General features: G+C 40.3%; 1 protein-coding gene across 1 annotated transcript in view; it reads left to right on the top strand.

The window, feature by feature from the left end:
- LOC149227589 (putative LRR receptor-like serine/threonine-protein kinase At1g53440) overlaps nucleotides 1–13165 on the top strand; it is a 274290-nt gene extending 261125 nt beyond the window's left edge. Inside the window, exons 5-7 of the mRNA XM_089380545.1 lie at nucleotides 12487–12546; nucleotides 12740–12784; nucleotides 13090–13165. Coding sequence (XP_089236671.1) covers nucleotides 12487–12546; nucleotides 12740–12784; nucleotides 13090–13165 — 181 coding nt within the window. The remainder of the gene's footprint in view (nucleotides 1–12486; nucleotides 12547–12739; nucleotides 12785–13089) is intronic.
- Nucleotides 13166–18204: the final 5039 nt, after the last annotated feature.

Raw genomic sequence — 18204 nt, 5'->3', positions numbered from 1 at the left:
GAAACATTGAAATCCCCCCAATCCTAAAATCTTAAAAATTTGTTAATTTTATTGGATTTTGAGTGGGATCTAAAATTCGACTTCCTCCATATGAAATCCAATGAGTTTGTAACCACTCTCAAACATCCTAAGTCAATTAATGGTAATGTTACAAATTTAAGTAAAAGTGACATTCTCATTTTCATCATTTTACATCAAGAATTTAACATTACCATTAATTGCATAGCATTAGTAGGGGAATATGGTCAAATAGTAGGCTTCCTCACTCATAAATCATTGCTTAAAAAAAAATGCATTCAAAGGGTCCTTCGTAGCATCATACAAAACTAGTTGGTTCGGTACCAAATTGGCTAGTTTAGTGAAAAAGGGCCAATTCATTACCAAACTGGCCGGTTTAGTGAAAAAAGGCAAGTTCGCTACTGACCCGGCCAAAAACAGTCTGGTTTACTGGTCTGAACCAGTTTTTCCCTCCAACCGATGAGACATGTTGGTTTTGACCAGTCTAGTTCTGTTATGATAATATTGGTGCTGCTAGAATCAATAAGAGTAACCACAATTCTTTCCTTTTAAATTTCTTTTTAACCTAAAAAACTAATATTGAATAATTCCCAATGGACAGAAAGGGACAAAATTGGGTCCTCTTTTTGTTTTTTCTCCTGAATTTCTGCTACCTCCTCTTGATCATTCCCAACTACTTTTGGTTGTTCTTTGGATATACATTCTATCATGTGGATCATGCTAATAGCTCTATCCTTGTGCCCTTTGAACCACTTCTCTTTGCAATTAAAACAAAGTTGTTTTCAATATAAATTAACAATGATAGTAGAGCCTACTACTATACATTTAAACTTTCCAACAATATGTTTAAAGGAGAAAATTTATCTTCCACTTTATCTTTGAGGTCTACCTTCATTTTCAGAGGAGGATTCTCTTGACAAGTGGTTTTTGGAAACTTGTAAATACCCTTTTGCTTGTTAAATTCCCTACTCAAGAGTGGCAGGCTGGAACACTTTGACATACACCCAAATGGACTCTTTAATATGTAGATATACATGGAAACTTCATGCCCAGGAGAAATATTATCTACAAACAAGATAGCTCAATGAAACTCTGTAGTAGTATCTTATGGTGCCTTGTTGCTTCATGTTTTAAGGGCCAAGTAGGATGCAAAACAATAATAAAATGTAGTTACAAATTGGTTCCAAGTGGTTATATTTTGTTGATCTCTCTCATCCCGTGAATCAAATACAAATCCATCAAGGTGAAAGTTGTAAAATATTTTTTTTTGTTATTAACCATGGGGTTCAATTTGAAAATATGAGAGAGCTACTCTATCCAAGATGTTGGTTTGATATCATTGCTAATATGGCCAAACATAGGAGTGGGGATGTAACTTTTGGTTCATCCTTTTCTCAATTAGATTGATTCATATGATTGCCCATTTGTTTTGTATAGTTGTTTGAAAAAGGCATAAAATCATGGTCATGATAGCCATCCTCTCTTCTCTAATTTCTGTAATATCCCATTTTAGGGATATCCCTAAAACCCAAGCAAGCTCCAACCAAATACGTACAAATGATATAGTAACCAGGAAGCTCAAAGAGATAGAAATAACAGTGGTGCAACATATAATAATATAAACACGGAATATAAGAAGATACTCAAGAAATGCAGAGAGAAATGCTAAGCCATTTTATTATACTGAGTAATGGAATGAGTACAGGAGGTGATAAAAAAGATGGCACCTCGACTTGCTCAAGGCAAGTGACGAAATACACTCAGAATAGCAAGGAAATGGCTTCTCTCTGAACTGCATCCAAGCTGTTGAAGAACTGCTATGCTGCGGCTACTGCTAGAACCAAATGAGGATTTGGGGCTATTCCCCTCCTCAGAAAATGTTGAAACTCTAGAATCTAACTCTACTCAATAAACCCAGAAAAGCCCAAAAAGCTTTTCCAAAATGGCTGACCCCCGAAAATCACCCCCTTGAGGACCTATGCAATCCCTCAAGGCTCTGTGCTGCCACATAATGGAACCCTCCAACACTCCACCTGAAACTCTACCAAAATCTTCCAATATGCAAGGGTTGATCCCTTGCTCAATCTCCCAGCTCAAATCCTCCGCAAAAACCCTCAATCTGGAACTCCCACCAAAAGAACTGCATCCCTCTCTCAAGACTGCACAGTTATCCAAAATTGCTCAGTTCCTCCTCACTCGAAAGGTCAATCCTCTTGCAAAAGACTGTTGATAACTACCTTTCCCGAGCAGGCACTTGAAGTCCGCCGGGGCTAAGGGTGAGATCTCCGAACAAAGACACTCGTTGCACTAAACAGTGCTGCAGACAAGCTAAACAACCAGCGTGCTCTAAGTCGAAGTGACTAGCTCAAATGCACATAATCGAATGCAAAAATGAGGAGGCTCCCCTCTCCTTTATAGCGTTGGCCTTTCTCAACCCTAAGGCCCACCTCCTCCAACATAGCTTCCCTCTTGCCACGTGTTCTTCTCCATCTGCGTAGTCCCTCCAAGTGTCTACATGGGCCCCTCCTCTACGTGGTCCTTTGGCCCCCTTGTCTCCCCTTTAAGTTACAACGTTGTGCTACTAGGGAGTGAATTTATTCTAAAAGTGAGTTATGTCCCCCTTTCCTCACCTTTTTTATTTATTAATAAATATATAAGGCAAAATTGAGCAAAAATCGAATATTCAATTAGCCATGGCTAATTAGGAATATTACAGTATCCCCCGGCAAAATGTTGCTTGTCCTCAAGCAACTAAAGTGATGGATGATGCAAAATTTTCTCACTCTCCCAAGTGGCATCCTCATCTAATAAATTCTTCCACCTCACCAAGAATTCCCGGACCGTCCTGCTCCGCAGCTGCCTCTCCCTGGTATCAATAATAGCCTCTAGCTGCAACACCAAATGCCCCTCGTCATCCATGGGTGGTAGCTCATCTGTCACTGTCACATGATGTCCCAATGCCTTCTTCAGGCATGTTACATGAAAGACGTTATGAATCTTGCTACCTTGGGGCAGCTACTGACCTGGCCAAAAACAATTTGGTTTACTGGTCTAAACCAGTTTTTCCCTCCAACCCATGAAACCTGTTGGTTTTGACCGGTCTAATCCGGTTATGATAATTTTGGTGCTGCTAGAATCAATAAGAGTAACCACAATTCTTTCCTTTTAAATTTCTTTTGACCTAAAAAACTAATATTGAATAATTCCCATTGGACAGAAAGGGACAAAATTGGGTCCTCTTTTTGTTTTTTCTCCTGAATTTCTGCTACCTCCTCTTGATCATTCCCAACTACTTTTTGTTGTTCTTTGGATATACATTCTATCATGTGGATCATGCTAATAGCTCTATCCTTGTGCCCTTTGAACCGCTTCTCTTTGCAATTAAAACAAAGTTGTTTTCTATATAAATTAACAATGATAGTAGAGCCTACTACTATACATTTAAACTTTCCAACAATATGTTTAACGGAGAAAATTTATCTTCCACTTTATTTTAGAGGTCTACCTTCATTTTCAGAGGAGGATTCTCTTGACAAGTGGTTTTTGGAAACTTGTAAATAGCCTATTGCTTGTTGAATTCCCTACTCAAGAGTGGCAGGCTGGAACACTTTGACATACACCCAAATGGACTCTTTAATATGTAGATATACATGGAAACTTCATGCCCAGGAGAAATATTATCTACAAACAAGATAGCTTAATGGAACTCTACCTTGTTGCTTCATGTTTTAAGGGCTAAGTAGGACACAAAACAATAATAAAATGTAGTTACAAATTGGTTCCAAGTGATTATCTTTTGTTGACCTCTCTCATCCCGTGAATCAAATACAAACCCATCAAGGTGAGAGTTGTAAAATATTTTTTTTTGTTATTAACCATAGGGTTCAATTTGAAAAGATGAGAGAGTTACTCTATCCAAGTCGTTGATTTGATATCATTGCTAATATGGCCAAACATAGGAATGGGGATGTAACTTTTGGTTCATGCTTTTCTCAATCAGATTGATTCATATGATTGCGCATTTGTTTTGTATAGTTGTTTGAAAAAGGCATAAAATCATGGTCATGATAGCCATCCTCTCTTCTCTAATTTCTGTAATATCCCATTTTAGGGATATCCCTAAAACCCAAGCAAGCTCCAACCAAATACGTACAAATGATATAGTAACCAGGAAGCTCAAAGAGATAGAAATAACAGTGGTGCAACATATAATAATATAAACACGGAATATAAGAAGATACTCAAGAAATGCAGAGAGAAATGCTAAGCCATTTTATTATACTGAGTAATGGAATGAGTACAGGAGGTGATAAAAAAGATGGCACCTCGACTTGCTCAAGGCAAGTGAAGAAATACACTCAAAATAGCAAGGAAATGGCTTCTCTCTGAACTGCATCCAAGCTGTTGAAGAACTGCTATGCTGCGGCTACTGCTAGAACCAAATGAGGATTTGGGGCTATTCCCCTCCTCAGAAAATGTTGAAACTCTAGAATCTAACTCTACTCAATAAACCCAGAAAAGCCCAAAAAGCTTTTCCAAAATGGCTGACCCCCGAAAATCACCCCCTTGAGGACCTATGCAATCCCTCAAGGCTCTGCGCTGCCACATAATGGAACCCTCCAAAACTCCACCCGAAACTCTGCCAAAATCCTCCAATATGCAAGGGTTGATCCCTTGCTCAATCTCCCAGCTCAAATCCTCCGCAAAACCCTCAATCTGGAACTCCCACCAAAAGAACTGCGTCCCTCTCTCAAGACTGCACAGTTATCCAAAATTGCTCAGTTCCTCCTCACTCGAAAGGTCAATCCTCTTGCAAAAGACTGTTGATAACTACCTTTCCCGAGCAGGCACTTGAAGTCCGCCGGGGCTAAGGGTGAGATCTCCGAACAAAGACACTCGTTGCACTAAACAGTGCTGCAGACAAGCTAAACAACCAGCGTGCTCTAAGTCGAAGTGACTAGCTCAAATGCACATAATCGAATGCAAAAATGAGGAGGCTCCCCTCTCCTTTATAGCGTTGGCCTTTCTCAACCCTAAGGCCCACCTCCTCCAACATAGCTTCCCTCTTTCCACGTGTTCTTCTCCATCTGCGTAGTCCCTCCAAGTGTCTACATGGGCCCCTCCTCTACGTGGTCCTTTGGCCCCCTTGTCTCCCCTTTAAGTTACAACGTTGTGCTACTAGGGAGTGAATTTATTCTAAAAGTGAGTTATGTCCCCCTTTCCTCACCTTTTTTATTTATTAATAAATATATAAGGCAAAATTGAGCAAAAATCGAATATTCAATTAGCCATGGCTAATTAGGAATATTACAGTATCCCCCGGCAAAATGTTGCTTGTCCTCAAGCAACTAAAGTGATGGATGATGCAAAATTTTCTCACTCTCCCAAGTGGCATCCTCATCCAATAAATTCTTCCACCTCACCAAGAATTCCCGGACCGTCCTGCTCCGCAGCTGCCTCTCCCTGGTATCAATAATAGCCTCTAGCTGCAACACCAAATGCCCCTCGTCATCCATGGGTGGTAGCTCATCTGTCACTGTCACATGATGTCCCAATGCCTTCTTCAGGCATGTTACATGAAAGACGTTATGAATCTTGCTACCTTGGGGCAGCTCCAACTCATAAGCAACCTGTCCAATCCTGCGTATCACCCTGTATGGCCCATAAAAGCGAGGCTTGAGATTCTAAGCCCCCTTCTGCTTCAGTGAAAACTGTCAGTATGGCTGTAATCATAGGTAGACCAAGTCCCCTACCTCAAACTGTCTCTCCACCCGACCCCTGTCAGCATACAACTTTTGCTGGTTCTACACTGTAGATATATTATCCTTGAGAGCTCGGAGAATATTCTAACTCTCTTGGATCCAAATCTTGGCTCTCGGAGCCTTGCTAGCACCAAACATCACATCAGCAAAAGATAAAGGATGATATCCATACAAAACATAGAATGGTGACATACCGATAGACATGTGATGTGTAGTGTTGTAGCAGTACTTCCCCAGATGCAGCCACTTCAGCCATGCTCGTTGCTGCCCACTGACATAGTTACGCAAGTAGCCCTCCATCCACTTGTTAACTATCTCTGTCTGCGCGTCCATCTGTGGGTGATAACTGGTACTCGGTGTCAAATCTGTCCCTACCAACTGGAAACGCTCCTGCCAAAACCTGCCCATGAAATAGCTGTCCCTATCACTGGTGATGGTCTTAGGAAGACCATGTAGCCTGAAGACCTCTCTGAAGAACAGCTCGGCCACTTGCGCTGCTATGTAGTGTGCGGATATGGCAAAAAAATGTGTGTACTTTGTCAATCGATCAACGACGACAAAGATGCAATCCTTGCCCTGTACCATGGGCAACCCTGTGATGAAGTCCATCGAAATACACTCCCATTTCCCCTCCGGAATGGGAAGAGGCTACAATAATCTTGCGGGATGGCTCATCTCCCCCTTGTTCCTCTAGCAAACATCGCACTCCCTGACATGCTGGACTACATCCTCTTTGAGGCCCTTCCATGAGAACCTCTCTCTAATGGCCCTGTAGGTTTTGGTAAACCCCTGATGGCTGGCCAATGGTGAATCATGTGATGCCTGAAGTATCTTCTTGAGCTGAGACCCCTCAGTCAAGAAGATCTGGTCCCTGTAGTAGATGATCTCATCGACCACCCTGTACCTGTCATCCGCTACCTGCCCATCCAGAACCTCACATGCAAATCTGTCCTTGGAGTACTCTACTAAGAGTCGAGCCCTCCAGTCTGCGTCCAAGCTCATAAGAGACAACGTGGTTGTCTACGTGATAGGGCATCTACTATCACGTTGTTCTTACCCTTGACATACTCAATGTCAAAGTCATATGCTTGGATCTTACTGATCCACTTCTGCTGCCTCTCTTGTAGCTGCTTTTGCTCCAAAAAGAACCTGAGGTTGTTGTGATCAGTCCTTACACTGAACCTGTTACCCACTAAATAGTGTCGGAACTTGGCCAATGCATGCATGATGGCCAACATCTCCTTGTCGTATATAGAATACAATCTCTCGAGTGGGAGGAGCTTCCAGCTCTCAAAGGCTATAGGGTGACCTCCCTGCATCAACACTGCGCCAATCCCCCCTCCCGACGCATCACACTCCAAAACAAATGGCTGCGTAAAATCTGGCAATGCAAGCACTGGGCAGCTACTCATAACCTCCTTGAGCCTATCAAAGGCTCGCTGCACTTTATCCGACCAACTGAATGCCCCCTTCCTCGTTAGATCTGTCAGGGGTGCAGCAAGCTATGAGAAACTCTTGATGAACTTCCGGTAGTAAGTACAAATGCCAATGAATCCTCGAAGTTCTGTCACGTTCCTCGGCTCCACCCAATCTCTAATGGCCTTGATCTTCTCCTCGTCGACCCTCACTCCGTCCACCCCTATGATTTGTCCCAAGTATAACATCTCCGTCAACCCAAACTCACACTTGGAGAGCTTGGCATAGAACTGCTGCTCCTCCAAGATGCGCAATACTGTCTCAATGTGCTGGAGATGCTCCTCCCAAGTCCTGTTGTAAATGAGGATATCATCAAAGAACACCAACACAAACTTCCTTAAGTGACTGCGGAAGATGTGATTCATGCAAGACTGGAATGTAGCTGGGGCGTTGGTTAGCCCAAAGGGCATCACCAAAAACTCAAAGTGCCCATAGTGACACCTGAAGGCGGTCTTGGAAATGTCTTGTTCCCTCACACGAATCTGATGGTACCCAAATCTCAAATCAATCTTTGAGAAGAACCGTGCTCCTCTCAACTCATCCATCAACTCATCGATCCTAGGTATGGGGTACCTGTTCTTTAGTGTCTTCTTGTTCAGGGCCCTGTAGTCAATGCACATCCTCAATGTGTCGTCCTTCTTCTTCACCAACACCATGGAAGAAGCAAAAGGACTCGTGCTCAGTCGAATGTGCCCAAGAGCCAGCAACTCCTGAATGGCCCGCTCAATCTCATCCCGATAGGCCTTGGGATGCCTATAGGGGGTAGTAATCACTGCCTATATACCCTACTCAAGCTCAATGGTGTGCTCAAACCCCCGGTCTGGTTGTCGTCCTGGTGGAATATCCCCAAATACTGTGGCATACCGGTCAAGGATGGACTGTATCTCTGGGTGCATTATCTGCCCTCTAGTCCCTGCCTCTTATGCACGCAGCTCCACTGCCCACTCTATGTCTCCCTACCGGAAGACTGCCTCCATCCGATGAGCCGAAACAGTCTGAGGCAGATATGTGTGTTGTCCCCGTATCTTCTCATGCATCCCTGTCTTCTCATCATCCCACTCCATCTCTAGGGACTTTCAATCTGTCGTGACCTTCCCTAGAGTGATAAGCCACTGAACGTCCAGTACTACGTTGGTTTCCGGAATATTGACCACGAAAAAGTGGTCAGTCAGTGTGTAGGTGCCCATCGTCACTAATAACTCTGGGACATAACAAGCACACACCATGATCTGATCTCCTCGGACCAAAACTGAAAATCCATCGAAGCTCTCTGTCTGTATACCTCTCCACTCAACCATTTATGCATCAATGAAGTTGTGGGTTGTCCCACTGTCAACCAAAACTGATACTCGCTGGCCACGTACTATCCCCCGTATGTGCAGCGTCAAATACTTGGGAACCCCTCGCAATGCTGCAAGGGCTCCTCTGGTAGGTGCAAAAGTTGCACCACCTACTGCTGGTGGTGGAGACGGCAAGGTACCCTACACAGCATGACTATCTCCTACCTCCACATCATCCTCCTCATCCTCTTCCCCACTGCTCTCGGAGAAGACCTCAATAAAGTGTGCTTTGCCAGTAGCACATCTATGTCCTGGTGCCCATGGCTCCTGACATGTAAAGCACAACCGCTTCTTCTTCAACTCCCTCTTGGCATCATCATCAATCTATGCTTGTCCTGGATTCCCCTTTGGAGGCGAAATCCTCACATCCTTCCCCTTAGGCTGGAAAGCCTGTCTCTGGGGGTAAGGTGTCCGGGTCCTGGGTAAGGCATCCTGTAAGTCCCGGGTCTTGCTAATAGCATCCTGGAGTGTGGCTGGTCTAGTGGACCTGACTAGATCCCGAAGTGGCTCTGCTAACCCCTCAACAAACATGTAGATCCTCCGTGTTGTGGATAGATCTGGCACCATCACTGAAATCCTCAAGAAGTCTGCAATGTAGGTCTCTGGGCTCCCTATCTATTTGAGCCTCGTCAACTCAACAAAGTGTTGTTCCGGATCCCTCCGGTCAAACCTCTCCATCAATCTCCTGGTGAACTCGGCATATGTCGTCACTGTGGAATGTCCGAGTGTAACCATCCCATGGAACCACCAATCCTGGGCCTCACCATCCAAATGTAATGTCGCCACCTTGATGGCCTCTGCCTTTGCCATCTGGTTAAGCTGGAAATAGATGTCCAGTTTCTCCACCCAAGACCTTACCGAACTGTTTGATGAACCATCAAACATAGGCAAGTGGAATCTACTAGCTGTGCAGTGGGTGTCTCCATCGTGATAATGTCGGTGTCCTCTGTGATAGTTGCGGGGTATACTATCTCGTTGGAGCTGAACAAAGTCTCTGAATGGGAGAGCATCCCTGAACTCCTGCCCATAGGCCTGGTACTTTGCAAAATAATCACCCATATGACCGGGTTCTGCCTCCTGCTGAGCTCCGGCCCCTGTGTCTACTCCTAGGAAAGTGGGCATGGTAGAACGTGTAGGGGCATGTGAGGCCATCTGCTGAGTAGTATCACGTTGAGTGGTACCCTGCTTTGGAAAATGGTGGGATGTACCCGATCCCTCACCAACCTGGAAAACCCGTGAGTTCTCACGTTGTCTAGCCTCCACTGCCGTGAATCTCTGCCCCATCACCTCGATCTGCCTCGACAGATCCTGCACTGATTTGAGGAGCATATCCACAAATCTCTTCCCGTCCTCATCTGCCATCGGATACTCCTACTCTGCGTCCACCACAGGCTCCTCCTGTTCTGCATTCACTACAGGGTGCTCTTGTTCTGTGTCCACGACCCGAACACAGTCTCCCTCTCCGTAGGTGTTCTCCAACCTACGCCCAGTGTCTTTGTATCTCCTACCTATGTAACAGATGTAGGGATTTTCTCCCGGTGTCATAGATTGCTAGCTCCACAGGCTGAGCCAGATCTATGCTCTGATACCACCATAATATCCCGTTTCAGGGATATCCCTCAAACCCAAGCAAGCTCCAACCAAATATGTACAAATGATATAGTAACCGGGAAGCTCAAAGAGATAGAAATAACAGTGGTGCAACATATAATAATATAAACACGGAATACAAGCAGATACTCAAGAAATGCAGAGAGAAATGCTAAGCCATTTTATTATACTGAGTAATGGAATGAGTACAGGAGGTGATCAGAAAGATGGCACCTCGACTTGCTCAAGGCAAGTGAAGAAATACACTCAGAATAGCAAGGAAATGGCTTCTCTCTGAACTGCGTCCAAGCTGCCGGAGAACTGCTGTGCTGCTGCTACTGCTGGAACCAAATGAGGATTTGGGGCTGTTCCCCTCCTCAGAAAATGCTGAAACTCTGGAATCCGCCTCTACTCAATAAACCCAGAAAAGCCCAGAAAGCTTTTCCAAAATGGCTGACCCCCGAAAATCGTCCCCTTGAGGACCTACGCAATCCCTCAAGGCTCTGCGCTGCCACAGAATGGAACCCTCCAAAACTCCGCCCGAAACTCTGCCAAAATCCTCCAATATGCAAGGGCTGATCCCTTGCTCAATCTCCCAGCTCAAATCCTCCGCAAAACCCTCAATCCGGAACTCCCACCAAAAGAACTGCGTCCCTCTCTCAAGACTGCGCAGTTATCCAAAATTGCTGAGTTCCTCCTCACTCGAAAGGTCAATCCTCCTGCAAAAGACTACTGAAAACTACCTTGCCCAAGCAGGCACTTGAAGTCCCCCGGAGCTAAGGGTGAGATCTCCGAATGGAGACACTCGTTGCACTAAACAGTGTTGCAGACAAGCTAAACAGCCAACGTGCTCTAAGTCGAAGTGACTAGCTCAAATGCACATAATCGAATGCCAAAATGAGGAGGCTCCCCTCTCCTTTATAGCGTTGGCCTTTCTCAACACTAAGACCCACCTCCTCCAACGTAGCTTCCCTCTTGCCACGTGTTCTTCTCCATCTGCGCAGTCCCTCCAAGTGTCTACATGAGCCCCTCCTCTACGTGGTCCCTTGGCCCCCTTGGCTCCCCTTTAAGTTACAACGTTGTGCTACTAGGGAGTGACTTTATTCTAAAAGTGCGTTATGTCCCCCTTTCCTCACCTTTTTATTTATTAATAACTATAGAAGGCAAAATTGAGCAAAAATCGAATATTCCAATTAGCCATGGCTAATTAGGAATATTACATTTCAGTGTCTTCGATGGCCTTGTTCACCACTACTTTCATCTCATCATTCCCTTCTATCCATCATTACAATCATTGAACAAATGGCCTAATTTGTTTTTTCTAGTGTCTCTTATTCACCCATGTGATTTTTATGGCTTCTTCTGCAGCGAGTAAATTATTTGATTTTCAACTATTTTCAATAGCTAAAAAATAAGCCATTGTTGGTGTTTCCGCATGAAGCAAAGAAAGTTCTTTGATACCATTATTATAATCTTACTTGAACACAATTCATAAACAAGGAAAGAGTAGGAAAAATGAACAATTTTTGTTCAAAAAAAGAGCCGAGAAAGGCTTAAAAAAATCAGCTAGTAACATGCAGTTGTGACAAAAGACTTAAAAAGGTGCAACATGTAATGACATGCCATTAAAGCAGTGGACTAGTACATGATGTTGTATTATATAATGATTTACTTATCACAATTTAGAGTATTCTGACAACCATTCTAAAAACTATGCAACTAAATGTAAATGACAATGTTAATTTTCCAAATACAACAATTTTGTTGATAAAGGTACTCTTCAACCGTATATAATATTAATTTGCTAAAAAAAAATTAAACTACCTACAACAAAACATCTGAACATCATAACATTTGTTGAAACTTACGTGCCTATTTATAATTTCTTGTCCCTCTTACCCCTTTGATCCTTGCATATGGGATAAGTGGCTTTACATGCATGCATTATCTTTAACATTCCAATTGCTACCTGTGTATCAATTCCTCTTATAACTTACTTTAAAATGAATTTAAGGCAATTAATGTCCCACCAACCATGACTTAGCTAAAACCTTAATGACTAAATGACGTACAAACAACTAGAATAAAGTACATACAACAAACATAAAGCTCTAAAGACTACATAAGGTACCGATAATTACATGATTACGCTGAGTGCAACTGAGTAACATAAAGTATATTATCTTTACGCATCATTACGCTCATATGCATATATTCTAAGATAATATGCTATTGTTTATGGAATCTTAATTTTATTAACAATTTTGGCTTACTATACTTCTAATGTCTTGTATACGCAGAGATCTATCTTACAACCAGTTTTCTGGAGCTCTTCCAGGATGGCTGAACAGTTTGACAGTGTATGCAAATAGGAGTAATTTCTGATATGAAGTCATCAGTTGACTTTTTAAACTAATTTGATATAATTGTCCGTTATTATTAGTAACTTCCTTCTTCACTAGTAAACGTCAGTGTCTATCGTTGGGTAATCAACAAGCCTTTTTCTATCAACTACATTGCACAATTTATAATATGTTATATCATGACATGCAGGAATCTGGTAGGAAATTACTTCGCAACAAATGAAATAGATAATAGGTAGCCACGCCCTCTTTCTATCTCATATTTTATTTAAGAGCAAAGACAGATGAAAAATATTGAGTTAATATTGAAAAATATTGTTTGATTTCACCAGCTAAAGGGGAAAAGGCTAGAATTTAATAGACTACAAAATCATCGGTCTAATATTTATTCAGGATATAAGCAATTGGGCATGAGTCTGAAACCTGTGTCCTAATATCCTGAATTTTTATCGGTTATATTTTTTAGAATATTAAGTGGTGTTTTTTTCGACTATAATCATCGTGAATAATCATTATAATTGGTAATTACCGCTCTTACAGATTTTCTGGGAGAGGATTAGGTTGCCTCCAACGAACCTTTCCTTGCAACGGAGCTCCACGTTGTGAGTTATTTTAACTGCTTCCATTTTGAGTACAAAAGTTGCATTTCACATAGGGTCATCTGTTTTATTCCTATGCGGTACTGTGTATATAGGATCCTGCACTTGCAAATTTGGGGTAACTATTCCTGTAAAGTGGGTTTTATTAATGAAAGCAACAACTTTAAGGTTTTCATTTTTTCTTTCTTTTGGTTTGTGCTATGTTTTCAAATGCATATTACTTTTATTTATAAAATTGCCTTTTATAATCCAATATAGTGAATATGTCCTTCCCATGACCCATTAAACCTTTGATCTTCCTTGTTGGTCTCCATTGAGAAGATTCAGCAATGAGCTGTTTGCAGAATTTGATACAATTTTCAGAATTGTCCTCCATTTTGATAGCTTTACCTGTGGCCATAATTAATTTTGTTATAGCCTTATCCTTGTCTTATAACTTCACATGTTAATGTTGATAATAGATACTAACAATAAGACTCTTCCCTAATGATTCCTACATAAGAGAACCTTCCCTTTGGTCATTAGTGATACCATTTATTTAAAATGTTTTTCTAAAACTTAGTCACTCTGCTATATTTTGTGGAAAGATGTATAGAAAGGAAGAGAGAATGCTTCATACACCCTTGGGGCATTACACATCTTTCTCATCATTAAATAAATTTTACATAAGTCAGGAATTTTCCAAAATCACTTAAAATTAACCACTGCTAAATATATCTAGGATTTTCATGATTTTTTAAAAATACCTTGACTAATAGTGTCTAAAAATATCTTTCTAAAAGTGACTTGGACTGACAACTAACTATCTGACTACTTCTCTTAACAAGAGATATCATTCTTTAACACTCCCTCTTAATCTCAACTAATACATTCACTAGTACTAACAACTCCCCCTTAATTATGACCACTACTACTTGTTGGTCTCAACTAGGCTTACAATACTTATACCATTTCAAAATTTGTTTTACTTCTGCAAGTCGATGCACAACGCTACCTTGCACAAGTCTTTTCTTCCTTTTGCTCCAAACTTTGTATTCCACATACTTTTTACTCTTCTTTAATAGTTCCTTGTCTTTAGTGCCGTCTTTATCTAGTTCTTTGTCTCATATACTTGTACCTTGGCTACTGTTGACTAAACTTTTCTGTCAATTACTATAAGATCAAAAACAACATATTCATGTTCTTTCATCTTCTCTTCCACTACCACAAAGTCTTCAAGAACTCTGATGGTTTCCTTGATTTCTTCTACTGAATTTTTTGTTGTAGTTATTGTAGTTTCTCCATAACCACTTTCCTTTATCATACTTGGTGTTTGAAAGTCGCTCTTCAAGAAACACTAACTCAACTTCATAATCAAATTCAAGTTTCACTACTAGGTTATCCTCACCTGTTACTACTACTGTAAAGACAATATTTAATTTCATCCTCACATGTGTATCTGCACACTTAGCTTCACTATTTTTACCATGTTCATGCATAACATATTGCACATAATCACCTTTTGCTTCCACAATTTCTTCAACTATATTGTTTAGGATAATTGTAGTCTCCATGTGTTGTATACCTTTTTCTACTTCAGCAAACTCTTCCATAGCTTCTCTTGTTACCTCTACAATATCAAAATCTCTTGCTTCTCCCATTACAATGGGAAATTCATTAACAACTATAATGTTTTTCGACTCATCTTGATGTTGATCAATCTTGCTTCCTCTTTCACTATATGTCATTTCTAGAATATTCGAAGCTTCTTGGGATGTGGTTGTTGCTATAATCTTAGGAAGAATACTTTCATCCAAACCTTGGTGGTTGAGAAACAATGTTGTTGCATCATACTTGTTGTTCACAAAGAGTTGATCCTTTTGATCTTGTGTCATAGCTTCACAGACTCCCTGACTCAAGGGTTCCTCAAGCCCATTTGAAATAATGTTCCATAAATTATACATTTGTAATCTAGTTCTAATTTTAATAAGCCCAAAATTCATAATGTTAACCAATGAAAATAGGTGATAGAAAATAAGAACATTGAGAAAATCCATACTAATAAGTTTTGGCAAATAAAAACCACTAAGAAAATCCATATTGATCTTTCTCAAGAAACTTAAATACCTTTCAAAACTTTTTTTTTAATCCTTGACTACCCTTTTTCATTATATTTTTTAGATAATAATTAAAAAAGACTAGAAAAAATCCCCTGGTCAAAAACAATTTATTGAGATTTCACTTTTTCTTGTTTATCCTTTCTTGAACGTATTCTAAAAGGTTCTAAAATTTTAACTCAATGATTAATAATTCCATAACCTCAATACATACCAAGTATTTGCATGACTAAGCGTATTACCTAAATCCAAAAGAAATCCATTACATCCCTAATGCACCGTTAACTCTTTACATTGGCTACTTTGAAAAAATGGGTGGACCTCTTGCGGAGTTTCCAAACTGTAATATAGTACCATTTATATATATATATATATATATATATATATATATATATATATAAATATATATATATATATATATATATATATATATATATATATATATATATATATCAAACAAAGATAGTTCTTACAACAATGAATAATGGCTCACGGCAACGACTAGGGAAAATTCATGTACCTACGTACAACGACTGCTTTATGGCATATGGCAGCTTTGCAAAGTAGCAGTGGTAGCTGGGAAACAATGGTTCTACTACAACAAATGCCATAGGGATCACTCACCAAAAAAATTGTCAACCTTTTTATGTAGACCTCACACTTTGAAACTCAAATCTTTTATTTAACGATCTTCATGATTTTCTCTCCACTTTGCGAAGAGTCTTAGACCTGCTTTGAAATTTGTTTTCTCTTGGATATGCTCTCCACTCTGTGAAGAGTGAAAAGTCTTATGTTGGCTTTGATACGATGAAAAGTTTTATAAGGAGTTAAAAGCTGAATGAGGAAAAAGTTGTCATACACCCTTGTGGCATTACATACCTTTCTCATTATTAAATAGATTTTACATAGACCAGGAATTTTCTAGAATCGCCTAAGATTAACCACTTCTAAAGATATCTAGGATTTGCATGAATTTTCTAAAAATGTCTTGATTGATAGTGTCTAAAATATTTTTCTAAAGTGACTTAAACTCATGGCTAAGTGTCCAACTACTTCAATTAACAAGAGATGTTATTCTTTAACATTTTACACACATTCTAATATATAGTTATCAACACTGATATGATCATCTTTTAGCATTTTTCTATAACGCGACTTTTTGAAAGTCTTTTCGGCGGGTTTTTTCGGTCGAAATCCGGTAGGAATTTATTGGAATCGCAAGTTTGATAGCTAGTTTCTGCACAATGAAAGCATCCCAAGGGTTTTTGAGGGCGCTGAATCCAAATATGCAGTTAAAAAACCATTTTAACTGCAATAAATCAAGATTTAACCTCAATTTCTTCCGCCGGATTCTGTCACCGGAATCTCCAAAAAGTCGCATTATAGACAACTCCCATCTTTTAAGCTATTAATATTATTCGAAATGACACAAACTCACAATGATGTAAATTCAAATTTGAATCAAAACATGGACAATATTGCAATACCTTGTACTTTTCTCAATTGATACTTACAAAGAGTTTGCAACTATTATAGGCTCCAAAAGAGTGGACTTCAGGGATTCTTAAGATTTGCTAAGCCATGAAGGTGAGGATAGGGATTATATTTCAATCACATGGTTATAGTCTAAGTTATTTGGTTTTCCCAATTTAACCCTTGAATTTCAAATTTTGGTGAATTTCATATCCAACCAAATATATATACAATTTTGACTTGTGTCCCATTGTGTGCTTTCTCCTTTTGCCATTTCATCGCTCTTGTTCACTCACATGCACTTATAAATTGTCATATCCCACGGGACTTAGGGACTCCATGTTTTGGAGAATTTAGCATCTACGGATAAATACTAATTCCCTAGATAAGTAGCTTTATCTAGAACAATAGTTTAATGTGTTTTAGACTTTTCCTATAAGCAATAGATAAGATGAGAAGATATAAGGCCTACTTGTAGCTCCGCTTTCCTCTCATCTCCCTTGTATCGATTCCATTGCTCCTTCCCATACTTAATCCGCTTGAGAAGTACCCTGTAAACACAACAGAAGACAAAAACTGATCAAAGCATACGATCTATTGAATATAAGTGAAAGGAATCAGATACAATTCACACATATAAGCATTATGAAACAATATAAACATATGGGAAAAGGTTCAAACACTTTATTAGATAGAAGAAGGAATTACAACCATTGGTGTTTGATTCAAAGCCATTCCTTCAACTTGGATCCCATCCACATCACATCAAAAGCATGACAAACTTGTAGCATCACAATACTTGCTTCAAAGCCAAATCTCATAGCAGCACTATCTCCTTACATTTCAATATAATCCAGCGCCTGATCACTTAGATGAGTGGTCAATTTATAAGAAGATGGAGGAGGTTTTGTCATTAACGGTGGCATTGAATGGGCTTCCATACTTAGAGTTAGTCCTATGAAGGAAGGAATGAGAGGATAGGATGCACCTTAACTCATTCCTCATCCATTTTCGAGCTCATAAGAGTTGATAAGTGAGGGAAACTTCTAGATGACTCCAAAAGATAAGAATATTCCCCAAACCCTATGTGAACTTCGTTCATTCTCGCCCAGCACAAGTGAAAGGAAGCCTAAGTGCTCTATAGAGCACCCTGGAAGTGGACTTAATTGCTCTGCAACGCACCTTCATAAGGGCTTACCTACGCTGGTCCCTCTAGAGGCTATTTCTGGATGTCTTCAAGTCATGAAATTATCTGGGAAGGAGGCATTCAAAGGTGTGACTTGCTTAGGGCATGAAGCAACTGAAATTAGGGTTTGGTGAGCCCTAAAACATTGATCTGGATGTTGGGATTTGATGTGCCCAAATGGATCTGTAATAGTTGCCCCGTAAAGCATGAAGTCGGAAAAATGCCAATGTCTAATGAAATGCTTTACGATGTGATGAGGAGGTATCAAAGTGGAAGGTGACCTGCATCAATTACAATACAT

This window comes from Pinus tabuliformis, chromosome J, assembly GCF_031772625.1.
Source record: "Pinus tabuliformis cultivar Carrire ecotype Pingquan chromosome J, CPIR1, whole genome shotgun sequence".
Lineage (NCBI taxonomy): Eukaryota > Viridiplantae > Streptophyta > Pinopsida > Pinales > Pinaceae > Pinus > Pinus tabuliformis.
The sequence above is the reverse complement of the archived record's forward strand: the minus strand, read 5'-3'. Positions and strand labels throughout refer to the sequence as shown.